Raw genomic sequence first — 17,063 nt, forward strand, 5'->3', positions numbered from 1 at the left:
TGTTACCATTGATGAGAAAATGATATATGTGAATTTTCATAAAGATTGGTTGATATTTAGGGGTTGCTACCGGGGTTCAAAGTTTTGTCGTTTGCCCCCATTTTAACGTTTCGAGAGGATATGATATGATACGGTACAGTAAAAAATACGGTACAGTGCCATTGTATATTGCAATAAAAATACAGTTTAATAATTACTCTATGGTCTGTTTATAAACTCATGTGTCTGTATTATGAATTATACTAACTGGTGTACATGTACGAAATGTGCGACTTTGTATAAGGTAAAGGTGAGTCCCATACTTGAATACAAGCATCGAGGGATGAGGTTCTCATTATACTAAGCCTTCGGCACTAACGAGAGTAGGGTGGCCAGTTCCTTTCTCTCGGCCGCCTTTACTTCAGCAACTACGCCCACCCAATATATTATACCCTGGGTAGAGGTGGGCGTGGGCGGTGTTTGTCAACAACCAGTATAAGCCGGGAGTCAAACCAGGATTGCATAATTGGAAAGCGAGCGCGTCACCGCTGCGACTTTGTATACTTGTGTTTAAAATTCAGAGACTAAATTGGACATTCATTAACAGCTTTAGAATACAACAAATAAACTACATACAGGAATTATTGCGCGAGGGTCTTTCTACTGCAGTCTGGATATCGCTGACGGTGATCGGCGACGACACGCAAAAGATACTGTTTTTGTTCTTCGTCACATGTGTGTAATGTGTTGTATTCCGTGATCAACGCCACTCCACGCTCGGCAATGTCCCAACCGGGGTGCCAATTGCAATGCTCAAGGGTGCCGCGAGATATTTTAACTTTAACCCGTTAAGTGTGGAATTTATTTATTTATTTTAACTCTAATCCACAATAAGCCTTTGTTTTCTCGCCCAGGAATAACAGCGTGAAAGAGATTTTGAATCGTTGCTGTTTTTTCCATAAAAACGTTTGAAACGCATCATTATTGCCAGGTTTCATGATTTTATTTTGCGTTTCACGGCGCACAAAGTCAAATTGCAGTGATGGATTATCGGATTGTGTGACCCAGCACGATTATAAAATTGCACGATTGTTTGCGAACCACTATAAAATAGAAACTTTTGCATGGGGGATACCATACCTGCGCATACAAACACGATAGCCTACATAGCTAATCGAGAAAAGGCTAAGTTATAATTGATTTATTCTTTATACCAGTGCTCCGCAACCTTTATTTACTCACGGCACACTTAAAAACTCTTTAAAATTTTGCGGCACAATTCGGCCGACACATTTTCAAAATGTAAAAAATAACTATCATCTTTTTAATGAGATATTTGCGCTTGTTTCTTGCTTTAATAAAGTTAACAATTTGGATACAGTCATTCATTGTTTCTGTCAGCTCCCTTGTAAAATGTTTGATCATCAAGGCTTCCCTGTGTAAGCAGCAATACATAAGTTGAATGGCTGGATTTTGACGTTTTACCCATGCAGCTAAACTTCTTCCTTCGCCCACCATTGCTGAAGCACCATCTGTGCAAACGTTGATGCAGTTATTCCAATGGATACCATGGGTTATGAAAAACTCGTTGGTCACTCTAAAAATTTCCTGGCCAGTCGTTCGTTCCTGGCTGGAAGTTCTTTGCAAAATAATTAGGCTACTCGTTTGTTATGGACTCGCCATTGACAAAACGTTGGCTACTACACTTAATAGCTGTGCTTTCAATATTACAAAATTTTTCATTAAACACTGCTAACTGACAATTCAAAATGACCTAGCCTGACTTCTAAAAACGCACTACCACGTTAACCAGCCTTTTTTAAAACTAGGGCAGCCTTCCCATTGCGAAAACTTCAATGTGAGGCAAAAAAATCATAAATGCACTGTGGGAAGTCTAGCTAGAGTTTGAGTTGTCTTGCAGTGGTAAAGCGAGAATTTTTAAAACATAAAAACTCCTTTCTTTTCAAAAAGTATGTTCTGATGATAGTTATCCCGCGGCACACCGGTTGCGGAGCACTGCTTTATACTTATATGAATATATTTTGTGAATTGCTTTGCGATTACAATTGGGTCTCCAAATTAGTGGATTTTCCGTACAAACGAACATTAAAACTAAAAAAACGAGAACGACTGCTTATAGTCGAGGAAGAAATGTGGGTGGCTTTGTCGAATGTGCCTCGAGATATTAAGGGACTTGTGCAAGAAGTCAAGCCCAAATTTCACACTAAATTTTGAATAAATACATTTATTTATGCGCGCTGTACTGTACAACTCATTCTGTGCTATTTCATACAGTTACTTGAAATACAGAAATCTCATAAAATTGACCCAGTTTTGCCAGGATGCCGCAAACTATTTATCTCTTCGATAGGGTGCCGCAAGGTCAAAAAGGTTGGGAACCACTGCTCTAAACCCTTGACAGCCTGTTTTAACCTAAAAGGAGGACTTTCTGATGATTACCCTTTTAGGGTGAAACAGGCTGTCAAGGGTTTAGACAGTGGTTCTCAACCTTTTCTGAGTCATGGCCCCCCAGACTGTGGCTCTAAAAGACCATGGCCCCCTTGAGCAAAATAAAAATGTATTTGTTTAAAGAACAATGAAACGAAATCAATAAAAACAGTTAACGAATGATTAAATGATTTAATGCTTTCTTTTTCGTAATAGACTACGCTAGTAAATCAAGCGTATCCTTAATTGTTACGTTACAATCACAAAAGATGATGCAACATGCAGTGAGATAGAACATATGATGAAAAAACATGCTTTTAGCTAGCTTTACGATACTAACACCTACATGAGTGTTTTTTGTGTCACAATTCTGTTATAATTCATCAATACATGTTATAATTTATTAATGAAGCTTTTTATCGTGGCTCCCCTGAGAACGCTCTGTGGTCCCCTTGGGGGGGCCGAAGGCCACGGTTGAGAACCCCTGGTTTAGAGGGTAATAACTATGTATGTACTATGTATATTAGTTTACATCATGTACATTTGTACATGTAGTTTATTTACTGTCTTCTAAAGCTGTTATTGATTGTCAAATTTAGTCTCTGAACTTTAAACACAAGTATACAAAGTCGCACATTTTGTATATATATGTAGACCAGTTAGTATAATTCGTAATACAGACGTACATGAGTTTATAAACAGACTATATAGAGTAATTATTAAACTGTATTTTTCTTGCAATATGCCATGGCACTGTACCATATTTTTTACTGTACCGTATCATATCATATCTGTATCACATCCTCTTAAAACGTTAAAATGGGGGCAAACGACAAAACTTTGAACCCCGGTAGCAACCCCTAAATATCAACCAATCTTTATGAAAATTCACATATATCATTTTCTCATCAATGGTAACAATATTTTAGGGTGAGACATTAACATTTACAAAAAAAGTTTTTTTTGGACCACCCTAGCGGCCATTAATGAAAGTTCAGGCGGCCATGGCCGCAGCTATTTCGAGGCCTGCATATCAAAATGGTCACAACTGCTTTTATATTTCCTAAATAGCCCATAGTCCAGGTAGCCGACCATTCACTACATAAAAATATTCTTCTGGGTTTTGACCGTTTAAACCTAGTTTTCACCGGTTAAAACCAGGTTTAAACCGCTTCAAAGTGATCAAAACTGGTTAGAGATCAACCCTGATTCGATAGTTTGACAAAGATTTCTTGCTAATTAGTACAGTGGCAGCCAACCCTCAAATAAAGAGAGGGCACTCAATGATGATGAATAGAAAATTACAGCTTCCACTAAGATAAAAACGCAAACTCTGCATCAGTAATTTGATAAACACGTCCAGTTCTGCTGATGCTCGGTGCAGCAACTTTTGATATAACTTTTGTCTTAGGAACATATAAAATATCATCATGTTTTGGCCATTGAAACGTTTGACGTGGCCCACTGGGATGCATGAACTTGACTAAAAGTTCTTCATCAGCTGCTGTATAATTCAAGATAATACCAATCCACCATGCCTGGTTGTATTTCACTGCAACATACTCCTCAACATTGAAGTTTTCAGTTTGCTGATGGCTATCAAAAAATTTGAAACAACCTGCAAACAAATGATCCTCTGCTGTGAATTTAAACCTGATGCTTGCAATACATTATAAGGAAAACAAGTGATAGCTTCTGGTGCCTGGTATTGTGTGGCCTTGAATGTATTTTTTATTTGAAGCCAGTCGAATATCAATGAGCTTTTCTTTGGATAAAAAATAAAAACTGATTGAAGGCATAGCTGATTTGCAATAACTGTAAGCATCTTTCGCTGTCAGAATTTGATTTTGGCATGGCTGAGCTAAACTTTTGTGGAAAAGTTTTCGCTTAATTGCCCCACCAAGTCCATCAAAAGAAGTCTTGTCATGACTTGTAACGAAATTCCAATTTGCAGAAAATCCAAAGACCTGTTGATGATAGGTCAGACTTGAAAAAATTTTGAAGTTTTTTGTATTGCCCAGCACACCCATCTGAAAAGTACATACTAGATGGGTTGAATGAATGGATAGTTTTGTTTCAAATAGTGAGCCAATTCTTCTTGCATTGCAAACACAAAACTTGTATTATGATTCAGGTCATCAGAAAAGAAGGCCATGCTCTGTTGAATATGAGATGAAGTAGATACTGTAGAGCATCATTAGTGCCTTAATTCAAATAGAATAAAATGTGATCATGTATTACACTAGTCTATTGATTGAAGACATTGTGAATATAGCAATGAAACATTTTTGTCAATTGCAGAAGTTTGAAACAAAACGTATTTATCATACTTTTGCACATGAAGCAGGTAGCTTTTCTTGACAGTTTAGCATTGGTTGGGGGAAAAAATCTTTTTGCAGATTTGAGATATGGGGCATTGAAATGAAGCACCCCAAAACTTTTGTTCAATAAAATAAAGTGTTTCCCTTTGCTTTTTTCACAAATGTAATAACATATTTGAATTCCTTGCCCCAAAAACTATAAGAATACATATTTTCATTATTTCTGTATCTTATAAAATAAGAATTATAAGCCATTTTTGTTTTTGTGATGCGAAAACAGCGCCCCTAGTGGCAAAAATGTAACTGTCGATATCTTGAAAACCGCTTGATGGATTTTGACAGCGTAAATGCCAATCTTCATCTTTTCCCAGTAGCTCTAACATATTAAAAAATGAAGAAATTCTGAGAGGATGGGTTACAAAATTTCAAAATTTTGACTGTATTATAATAGAATGACCCTTAAAGGAACTGTAATAAAACAATTATTTGATCGTACGTATTTGATCATCACAAGTGATGGTGCCACTTACAGGAGAAACAGAGTTCATGTGCGCTCTAATCATTGTAAAAAGACGTGTGATGAATCTTCGTATTATTACTACCCACTACCAGAAGCCAGTCAACATTGTGAGCCTTGCAAGCCACAACAACATGAACAGCAAATGGAGTCTGTCCGAGAGCGTCCTCGGAGAAGTCGAAAACCTCCCGCAAGATTCGCTGATTATGTATATTATTAATGTTATTTTGTATGTTTATTGCATTGCTTGTATTCCTCATAATTTTGGAAACGTAATTCACTATTCTTAAAAGAAAGAAGGATGTTGATGGAACCTCAAGCAACAACGTAAATTGTGTGACGTCATAATTGGTAGGCGTCGTGTTCTTAGTTCTGCGTTCAGTGTAATCATTCTTTAGTTGCACCTAGTACAGTTGACACGTAATATTTGTTCTCCCTCTCACTCTTTTGTTAACAGATACAAAACACAGACAAAGCGTTCCACCTGCGAGCATACATCAGCAGGAAGATCAGTATCATTTCCGAGCATTGCTAGTGCATCCAAGATCTCATCATCACAAGACATAAAGGCCTTGAAGCATAAGTCTTTGGTTCTGCCAGCAAATCTCTCAGTCATATCGGAACCAGTCAGAGCATGAAAACCTAGAAGTGCAGAAGCACGCTTTGGTCCCGTCAATATTCTGAGTTAAAGTGTTGTCTTTCACGTGATAATATGTTGACATTCCCTTGGTCCTGTTTGCCCGCATCTGTTGCTTGAGTGATGTTTCGATGTACCGGTCAAACACCAACCTGATCTCGTCATACTGTGTACCCACCCATGTTACAAATTATCTGAAGAAAGGCTTCGGCAAAGTCTTGGCATGTTTTCATTTGTTCCGTTTTGGTAACTGTGTTTACCATAGCCCTCCCATCAGTGATGATCACTCGGTGAGTTGTCAGTTCATCTTGTGGGTCCACAGTGGTATGTTCAACTGCTGTGTCTGTCATCTTTAAGGGTACTTGGAATGAATGGTTATCAGACAGCTAAGTAACAGTTACCTCATTCCTGTCAACTTGTACCCGTTGTCTGTTACTACCGGTATCCAGCTTCTCAAGATAACGGAGTATTGATGCCTTATCATATGCCAGCAGGAGGGATCCATCTGAAGCAAAGAGTGATCGGGGCACCACACCAAACTCATACGTTCCGATGCATTCCTTGAGGTCCAGCTCCGGTCGACTTCTTGATATTACAATGAAACGCTGCAACAGTCTTCGCTCTTCTTTAATATTGATTACCTTGTCTCCCATGCTGATTTTTGCAATTGCATTGGCACTTTGGATGTAGACAGTTTCTTTCTGGTCATTTTGTCCCACACGGAAAGTTTTCCTTCTACAAGACGTTCACTCGTTCAGTGACGAAACTTTCGAAAATCTGTTGCCCAATCTCATCACGCCGAAAGATGTCGTTGGTAGCAGTTTCATTCATAACTGCTTTGGTGAGCAAATTGTAAATTTCATCTTCGTCAGAGGATTCAAATGGGTTTCTATGCTCGTGAAATACTACGCTGAGTTTGATAGCATTTTGCGTTATTCGGGAGAGTTTTCCTCCTGTGAGCTCATGGTGTTGCGTTCTCTTTGCCTTGCTACCAGAGTAGTACTTTTTCTCAAAGTCATGCTGCAAATTTGAGAGCTCGGGTGCGATGAGAAAGTAGGGGAGACCGGGGCAATATGAACCACAAAAATTCGGGATGCTCTCATTCGCCCCCTAATTGATGTAGAATTATGAAATTTTCAGGTTGCATAGTCTTTAACATTATCTATAACATATCACAAGCACAATTCACTAACTTCTCCAAAATTTGAATTATTACAGTTTTTCATGAAAAAATGGCCTGGGGTATTATGAACCTTGCCGGGGCATTATGCACCAATATAAACAACTTTCCATAAAATGCTTCAAAGCAGTGATTGTCAACCTGGAAATTAGTAGAGTGGGGTTAAGAAGATTTTCAGGAAGTTTTTGCCTTTCAGGTCTGACTATTTGCATTATTTGAATAGGAAAAGCTGAAGTTATGAGGTTCCAATGCAGTCAGCAAGTCTTCACTTGCATAGTAATCTACACAACTGGTCTCCTAACAACAATGGTTGTGTGGTTGCATGCAAAAACTTAGCAATGGATTCAGACAAAAAACTCATGACCAACCACTGGTAAAGAAAGCTAGCACACAAAATTTATTTTTACATTTTTTAAAGACATGCAGATTATGAAATCACAACAGTTCACTTAGTCACATAGGTTAATGTTCGGTTTACTTAATCAGTTAACTTCATGTTCAGTGTTGAAGTGGCATTCAAATCGGATTGAGCCAAATATTCTGGTTGTCTGTTCTGTGTAGGTGGGATAAGGGAGAACCTGCTTAATTTGGCTAGTTTCTACATATTTCCACATCACCAGATGGGGGCTTTTTGAAAGTGAATTTTCACTTTTGCGGTAGAAACCATCTGGTTCGTAATACCCCGGCTAGAGTGTTCTTATTCAAGCTATTGCCTAACAAAACGAAATCAACATAAAGCTTAAAATCAGTTTGCATCAGTATTTCATACATATAACCTACCCCTAAATAAAAATCTAGATTTCTAGAGTCCCTGTACTAACCATGCCAGGCCTACCAAAATGGAAAACTGAATTTACTTTTGACCTCTAAAACTACATTTTTCCAGTTCTACTGAGAACAAAGAAGTGCTGACCAAAAATGATGGTACCAAAAAAAGCATGGTGATCCTGTGACTAAAATATGCAAATGAGATCTTAGGATTTCCAACAGTTTTCCAGAAAATGGCCTGGTTCATAATACCCCGTGGTTCGTAATCCCCGGTCTCCCCTATTTGTCCAGTGACTTTTGATTCTGTGTAATTCCAACTATGCCTCCAATAACCTTGAGTTTACGATTTTCTTGTTCAATCCCGTGGTCTGCACCTATTGATGTGAATCCAGTAACACCTTTGGTTACGCAGAAATTCCCTTTCATGAACTCTGCCCAGATCTTTGGGTGCTCGTTTTCTGCTTGCTGCATTGTAGAAATATAAAGTGGTAAAAGGCGTGCATAATTTAAATGATCATGGGCAATAGTGGTTTATTTGTGCATCACATGTGATCATTAGACACTCTGGCTACTCGCATACTGCTTGCTTCACAGATCATCGCCAGAGACTATTTCTACATAAAAAGCAGCCACTATGAGTTCTTCAATTTATTAAAAATCTTTAACAGGCTGTTTCGCCCTTTACTCAAGTATCACTTCTTTGTTATTTTTATCCAGCAGCCTGAGTAAACCTGTAAAAACCGTTACTGTATACAGTCCAAGCTTGGGTTCTCTCTGATAGCCTTCTGTCATTCATCTATGACGTCACAAAATATAAACAACAGCTGATTAAAATAATTCAATAAGCTTGCTGTATGTGCGTCACAAAGTAACTTTGTTACAAAGTAATTACGTCATAAAGTATTTTTGTAAATATTTTACTGTTAATGAATGGGGCCAAATTTCATTTTGGCCATTTTGATAGGAGATTTCAGGTCATTAGAATGCACAGAAAAAATGCCACCCTAATTTTTTTTTATTTTCATAGTATCATCTGACAAAATCAAGAAAGTTTTTGCTTTTAACAAAAAAAGTACACGAAACCGTTTTTCATGACAAATGTGCCCACACTATTAAACAGTTGCTCAAATAAGAAAATGAATGGATTGTTCAACAAATGTCAGCAGTATTTGAATATTAAGGTGACCCAAAGTGCCATGCCGAAACTTTTTCAACGTAAGCAAATTTAATGAGATGGTTGTTGTTGCCTTTCCTGAACTAAACGACTGAACTGCAGTTGAGTTTTTGACAATTGCAACACGCATGTCATCTTCAACGTCCACTGTCCAGGCGATTTCAATGTTGTTTTTATTGGAACAAGAGCTGAGAATCCTGCCTCGCAAAGGTTAAGTGGTTATGAATGGTAGCAAAACAATAATCGCTTGCTTTGGCAAGAATGGGTAGGTTTGCAGCTGTGAGCACCAAAATTCTTCCACAGTTTTTGAATGAAACTCAATGCGTAATAACTCTTTTGATCTCAAATCAATTAGGTCATCTTTACTGAGATCGTCATCGCTAATCTTGTTCAAGTCAAAAAGAAAAGGATTTCGAATCCATGTTTCCACTTTGTTCGGCAGGCTGGTGTTCTAAATTAAAATAACATTGAAATGAGATTTGCAGGGTTTCCAAGTGTGCGCAAAATTTTTCTCTCATAGAGATCAAAAGAGTACATTGTCTTTGAGTTTCATCCATCAAGATAAGATCTTCTAACATTGGAAAGTTAGCTAAAACCTCAATTGCTAAGGTAACAGGGATCAGTTGTCAGTAGATGTTACAGAAAATATATTTCGCACTTATTCAGTGCATCGTCAGTTCTGATAAAGGGCAGTTAAAACCTACAAGTAATGTTTTAAACAACATTACAGTGACGCAATAATGCCAAAACATGAGCGTAAAAAATTGAAAAAGCAAAAGCGTAAATATTGAAAAAATGCTGAATGAAAACTAAACCAAGCCGGCAGTAAAGTAAATTACGTATCAAATATAAATTATAAACTAGAAATGATGAAAGAGCGATGAGCAAAGCCTGCAAATGTAGCGTTGTGACAAATTACGGCAAAGAAAATAAATTATATGCGGAACACGGCAGTCAAAGGCAGTGATAAACAAACTAAGTACAGCGATAAATAATTAAATGGAGCGTCTTGGAAAACACAAAATGTAGCGTTGTGGAAAAAAGAGTAGGCAAAGACGGCAGTGAATAATAAGGCAGTAAAATATTGAAAAAATACCAAAAATGTAGTGGAGCGTCAAAAAATTAAACTTGTGGCAGAATTAATTTTTGGATATTTATTTTGGCATGTATCCTATGTATCCACTTATCTTCACAAGCATCTAGATTATCAATATTGGGTTGTTCAACAAATGTGACATTGTAGCATTGGGAAAGTTGTGGTTCAGTACTTAGATCATGAAATATAGCAAAATGTTTTAATAACGCAGCCCTGTCATTATTAGAGGAAAAATCGAAAGTGTTCCAAGTTGCACGATGGCCTGACCAGCGAACCGAAAATTTATTAACCGTCTGTCCAACATATTGTTCATGGCAAAGTAAACATGTTGCTACATAAATCCCATAATTGCTGCAATTGAGTTCCTGTTTTAACTTAAAAAGTCTTTGCGGAGTGCTCAATGTCGTTTTATGTGAAACCATTGACAAACGATGATGACCATGGTTACCACACAACGCACAGCGACCACAAGGGGCAGAATAACCTCTTTGTAGAACAGAAGATTGGATTTTTTTTGATAGATCTTTGTAGTTTGTAACATAATTTCCAATTGTTTTTGGCCTTGTGTATGTGATCATGACATCAGGTTTAAGTTCCTTTTCTTTTTCACTCATTTTTAATAAAGCTGGGAAAGCAGTAGCCCACACAGTCTTGCTGTTTTTCTTTTGAGGTTTTGGTGGCCTAAGTCTGTCAGTCCAAGTTGAAGCAATTCCAATCATGTCATTTGTCATCGCGATAGGGAAATCTGACCTAGTAGCTTTTTCTTTAAGTCTTGACAAGCTGGAAATGTAATGTTCATGGCACTCATTCAGAAGACGCATTCGAATGGCTTCTCCGTATAATATGGATTTGAAGGTGGATATAGGGTGGTGCGACTTTCCATTTATGAAGCAACGATCTTTTGCTGTAGCTTTGACGAAATCTTCAGTGGTAAATTTAAACTTGTTACCATGGGTGATGCAATGATTGACATCTAAAAATTCCACTGCGCCTGTCTCTTGAGAAGTATCAACCTGTCTGAATGTTAATTCAAGTCCAAATTTGGCGAAATTATCAATAAGCGCTAATTTTATATTATTAGTTGTTTCGAGTCCAAATGAAAGCCAAATGATGTCAAATGACGTTTTGAAGAAATCGCCCTTATACATTGTAGCGGCGGATGTGAAATCACTTTATCCTTCTCTTAAACGTTCAGTCGTTGATGTTGCCTTGTATAGTGCTTTGAACACACACACCACATTTTCTGCTGAAGCTAAGAAAACAATTGTTGATTTAAATAATTTCTGTATGAACAATGTTGTGACTCAATATCAAGAGCATTTTTTCACTCAAACTGATGGTATTATAACTGGAGATAACAACTCAGTTTCACTTGCTAATATAACTATGCATTTCATTCTGCAATCTCTGTGTACAGTTATTAACCAAGCATGCATTTTCAAAAGATTCATCGACGACATCATTTGGCTTTCATTTGGACTCGAAACAACTAATAATATAAAATTAGCGCTTATTGATAATTTCGCCAAATTTGGACTTGAATTAACATTCAGACAGGTTGATACTTCTCAAGAGACAGGCGCAGTGGAATTTTTAGATGTCAATCATTGCATCACCCATGGTAACAAGTTTAAATTTACCACTGAAGATTTCGTCAAAGCTACAGCAAAAGATCGTTGCTTCATAAATGGAAAGTCGCACCACCCTATATCCACCTTCAAATCCATATTATACGGAGAAGCCATTCGAATGCGTCTTCTGAATGAGTGCCATGAACATTACATTTCCAGCTTGTCAAGACTTAAAGAAAAAGCTACTAGGTCAGATTTCCCTATCGCGATGACAAATGACATGATTGGAATTGCTTCAACTTGGACTGACAGACTTAGGCCACCAAAACCTCAAAAGAAAAACAGCAAGACTGTGTGGGCTACTGCTTTCCCAGCTTTATTAAAAATGAGTGAAAAAGAAAAGGAACTTAAACCTGATGTCATGATCACATACACAAGGCCAAAAACAATTGGAAATTATGTTACAAACTACAAAGATCTATCAAAAAAAATCCAATCTTCTGTTCTACAAAGAGGTTATTCTGCCCCTTGTGGTCGCTGTGCGTTGTGTGGTAACCATGGTCATCATCGTTTGTCAATGGTTTCACATAAAACGACATTGAGCACTCCGCAAAGACTTTTTAAGTTAAAACAGGAACTCAATTGCAGCAATTATGGGATTTATGTAGCAACATGTTTACTTTGCCATGAACAATATGTTGGACAGACGGTTAATAAATTTTCGGTTCGCTGGTCAGGCCATCGTGCAACTTGGAACACTTTCGATTTTTCCTCTAATAATGACAGGGCTGCGTTATTAAAACATTTTGCTATATTTCATGATCTAAGTACTGAACCACAACTTTCCCAATGCTACAATGTCACATTTGTTGAACAACCCAATATTGATAATCTAGATCAGGGGTCACCAACTGGCGGCCCGCGGGCAGCATGCGGCCCGCCACGCTGTATCGCTGCGGCCCGCGGAAGGTATCAGTGTACAAGTATAACCAAAAATACTTTTCTTGAGGAGTTAAAAAGCACGAAGGCAAAAAATACTTTCCGGGAAGCATATTGTCGCTTTGCATACGATTCCACCGACCGACCAATCAGATTATAGTTCTAGGTGGAGATTGCTTAGTTATTCCAATGCGATGTCCAGCCACACTGTCCCAGTGGTTGATTAAAACGTCTGTTTTCGATTTTCTGTGAGCATGGGGTTGCTTATTTTAAGTTTGTAAATGTCATGTAAACACTAGTGTGCGTTTCACCGTTATTGTGTTTCACGAGCAGTGTTCTCTTTATGCAAGTTTTTGTTGGCAAAATATGTCTGTGTGCCAACTCAATTTATAATAAATTGGCAAAATATTATATATAAATTGAAAGACTTTTCTGATTGTATTATGAAAATATTTAGCTTAGTATCCTACTGCAAAATGTTTTTTTTTTTTAAAAGAAACATGGAACGCTTCACGATTTTGCGTGTCATCCTTGCGCAGGGACCATGCTAATGTTCTCTGTATCGTTCCAATTTTAGTACATGTACTGCCGAAGCAAGTACTGCAAAATGTTGTTAATCAACAAATTCTTGCCATGCTGATAAGCACCGCAAGTGACAGTTGTCTTAGAAAGACGGTTTTATAGACTCTCACAAAAAGGATGAAAAACCAACTCATTGCTTTTTTAGAGGGAAGCCGGAAGACTGTTCATGAATTATGATAGAATTACGATTTTTCGGTGATTTCCACAAGCGTTTGTTTCATGGTGCCTGGTTTCTTTCTCCCTGTTAATAATCATTCGTTATCTCCGCTTGCAGCAGATTGTGCATCAACATGGGTTACTTGACAGGGTTCCATGTGATTTTATGAGCCGTACTGCTTCCATGCTGGCTCAAGGCAGATTGGAAGAGGGTGATATATCACCAGATTATTACCCGATTTATCTTCACTGCGTTATGTAAGAAAGAACACAATCGGTACGCTTTTTAAAGTCTTTGGTATGACCCGACCTGGAATCGAACCCAAGGCTGTGTTATTGGAGTTATTTTTGTGGATAACTCCCTGTTATTGAAGCCTATTTTTTGCTGATATGTTTGCAAGTCACTATTGTTGCCTGTATTGCGATGTGTCAAACATTTCCTTGTTTACTGAAATTGTTAATTGCAAGATACGTTTTGTGAAGCGAAGTGACAACACCACTCTTGCTTGGCAACGAATATTCTGATGATACCACTCGCCTCGCTATAAGTGCGCAAAACAAGTGGCCTCGTTTATTAGGCATTGTTAGAAAAGTCAAAAGTGTTGTAAAAGGAGCTTGGCCTGGCAGTAGCGTTGTTCGATTAATTTTGTTGCTGCGGTATTCTAACATACATATGAACAACATGTAACGCTAGGTACTGGGTACGAAATGCGTTCTTTTCTAGCATTAGAGTCAACCTAACTAAAAATTTATTAGTGCGGCCCGCGACAGCTCTCCTTAGTGCCAAAGTGGCCCGCATGCAAAAAAGGTTGGTGACCCCTGATCTAGATGCTTGTGAAGATAAGTGGATACATAGGATACATGCCAAAATAAATATCCAAAAATTAATTCTGCCACAAGTTTAATTTTTTGACGCTCCACTACATTTTTGGTATTTTTTCAATATTTTACTGCCTTATTATTCACTGCCGTCTTTGCCTACTCTTTTTTCCACAACGCTACATTTTGTGTTTTCCAAGACGCTCCATTTAATTATTTATCGCTGTACTTAGTTTGTTTATCACTGCCTTTGACTGCCGTGTTCCGCATATAATTTATTTTCTTTGCCGTAATTTGTCACAACGCTACATTTGCAGGCTTTGCTCATCGCTCTTTCATCATTTCTAGTTTATAATTTATATTTGATACGTAATTTACTTTACTGCCGGCTTGGTTTAGTTTTCATTCAGCATTTTTTCAATATTTACGCTTTTGCTTTTTCAATTTTTTACGCTCATGTTTTGGCATTATTGCGTCACTGTAATGTTGTTTAAAACATTACTTGTAGGTTTTAACTGCCCTTTATCAGAACTGACGATGCACTGAATAAGTGCGAAATATATTTTCTGTAACATCTACTGACAACTGATCCCTGTTACCTTAGCAATTGAGGTTTTAGCTTTCTAGATATGGAACAGGGATCGTTTCAGAATAAGACTAGGTCAGAAAGCGAGGCAGACTCCGACGAAGCTCAGCATCAGCCAAGAGCAGTTAGCTATTGGAAAGTTAGCGTAATTACCTGCTTCCAATCTGCGTTTTCAAACTGGCAACTTGGCTAAAAACGCCTTCAGTTTTTCAGCTGCATCAATTATTGTCACACCTGGTCCTTGAATACCACGATTAACATTGTTAATATGACTGAAAATATCGGTTAACTAGGCCATGTCGTATAGAAAACTTTTACTCTCGAACAATTTTGAGAGGGGACTTCCTTCTGCTTTCAAAAGAGTTGATACCTCATTTTTCAGCTGCTGCAGTCCTTTTAAAACTTCTCTAGATAACCAACGTACCTCAGAATGATACAAAAGTACTTCGTCATCTGACCCTACTTCTTGACAGAGCGCTTTAAAAGTATGGTGGTTTACAGCTCTGCTTTTGATGAAATTAACGACTTTCACGCAATTTGTCAGAATTTCTTTGAGTCTTACTGGTAAAGTTTTTGCTGCTAAGGCGTACCTGTGCAAGAAACAATGGGCTCACAATGGGCTCACACAACAATGGGCTCACGCAATGGGCTCACACAACAAAGTTTTTTTTTTTCCAAAATTTATCAAGGTTTCCACGGACCCCCAAATGCTTTCTCACGGACCCCCAGGGGGTCCGCAGATTGGGAACCACTGCACTAAACCGATTAAGAACGTGGAGTGGCCCGTTTCGGATAGTCCGATTAAGAATGCGGAATGGCCCGTTTCGGAGAGTCCGATTCGGAGAAATCCCGATTTGGAGACGGCCCTTTTCGGAGAAAGCCCTTTCGGAGATTTTTTGAAAATCCAACGACGCCTTCTGTTTCTAAACAATTCGCATTCTAAACTGCCACTTAGGTTTTGACTTAGTTGATTAATGTCAAAGGCTATTTGGCAACTGTCTTTTTTCGTTGGCACTTTTTCGCTGAGACTTTATCTCATTAACCTCTATTGTTAATCATGAAGCGCTGTTGGAGCAAATCTGTGTTGCAATTGATTGGCAAAATGACCATTGCATTTACAAGCGCCAGTCAGCAAAACAGTTTTTTTTACATTGAATCATGCTGTTCAGAACGTAAAATCAATGGAAAGAAAAACGATAGGCCAACTGAGTGATTCAACATATTCAGACATTGAATAAATGTAAATACGAACTGTTAGGCTAATTGGGTTCTTTTAACAAATCGAATGGTTTTTGTAAATGTTTTTCTCAGTTACAACCCTATACCTGGTCAGCATAAGTTCCCTTTTGTACACAATTTCAACGTCTGGCGACGTTAAAACGATGTAAAAATGACTATTTTTGCTGGCCGGGTGCTAGGCTACCGTATCGAAGTTGAACTTGACCAATTAGGCGGTTGCAAACATATTTCCTTTCGATGAAACCTATAGCCTACCACGTTTGGTTTGCCTTTACATTACACTCAAAAGTTTTGTTGACATCAAAAATTCTTTGATTGTTTTTGAGTTGCAGCATCTTTTTGTGAAAAAGGTTGTTTTGATGTAAAGCAAATATTTTGAACAGTCCGTTTTGAACAGTACTAACTTACAGGCTGAAGGCAAAAGTAAACACTGGATGAGATATATTTGAAGTATCATATAAAATCAACAAATGGCTTATTTAAAAAATGAAAATGGGTCGTAGTAACTCAAGCATTAACTTAATTTAAACATATGTGTTTGCAGCTTTGTGAACAGCACTTGCCAAATAGACTGTCACCCAATGTGCACTATCAATCTGTTTGTGCGGGACTCATCTTTGAAGCTCAAGAACTTGGTCATTTTCTGACAAAGATAGCAATGGCTGACAAGGTAAAGTGATTAAAGTTTTACACTTTCATTTCAAGCTCATGTATTGGTGGCAGAATTGTTTCAGTTTTTACACTTTTTATAGTAGAAGGACGTTGGATTTCACAATTCACATACCTAGAAGGATGGGATGCGTCAATTGATGGAAAATGTTAGACAGCTCAGATTTAAAGCATCAAGTTCTAGTGATGCACCATTGATTGTTTTGATCTTTATCCTTGTACATATTGGTGCCCTGGTGATAACACATAGAAAAACGCAGGTTTAAGGGTGGTACAGATGTCTCCAGGACATTCGCTAACAACAGACCATGGAGACTCATGGACGCTCCCCAGGCGGTACCGCTTTCTCATGAAGCTTTCCCAGTCCGAGGATAAAGATTTA

At 37.9% G+C, this 17,063-nt stretch overlaps 1 protein-coding gene and 1 non-coding gene across 2 annotated transcripts in view; one reads left to right on the forward strand and one right to left on the reverse strand.

Moving 5' to 3' along the window:
• Positions 1-17,063, forward strand: part of LOC145782571 (protein spire homolog 1-like) — a 118,033-nt gene that overhangs the window by 22,163 nt on the left and 78,807 nt on the right. The window contains exon 3 of the mRNA XM_082594382.1: positions 16,557-16,682. Within this exon, the coding sequence (XP_082450508.1) occupies positions 16,557-16,682 (126 nt within the window). The remainder of the gene's footprint in view (positions 1-16,556; positions 16,683-17,063) is intronic.
• On the reverse strand, positions 13,125-13,231 carry LOC145782635 (U6 spliceosomal RNA). The gene has a single exon (XR_014290863.1). It is a non-coding gene; the product is annotated as a U6 spliceosomal RNA (small nuclear RNA).

Source organism: Aplidium turbinatum, chromosome 13 (assembly GCF_918807975.1).
Source record: "Aplidium turbinatum chromosome 13, kaAplTurb1.1, whole genome shotgun sequence".
In the NCBI taxonomy this organism is placed as follows: Eukaryota; Metazoa; Chordata; class Ascidiacea; order Aplousobranchia; family Polyclinidae; genus Aplidium; species Aplidium turbinatum.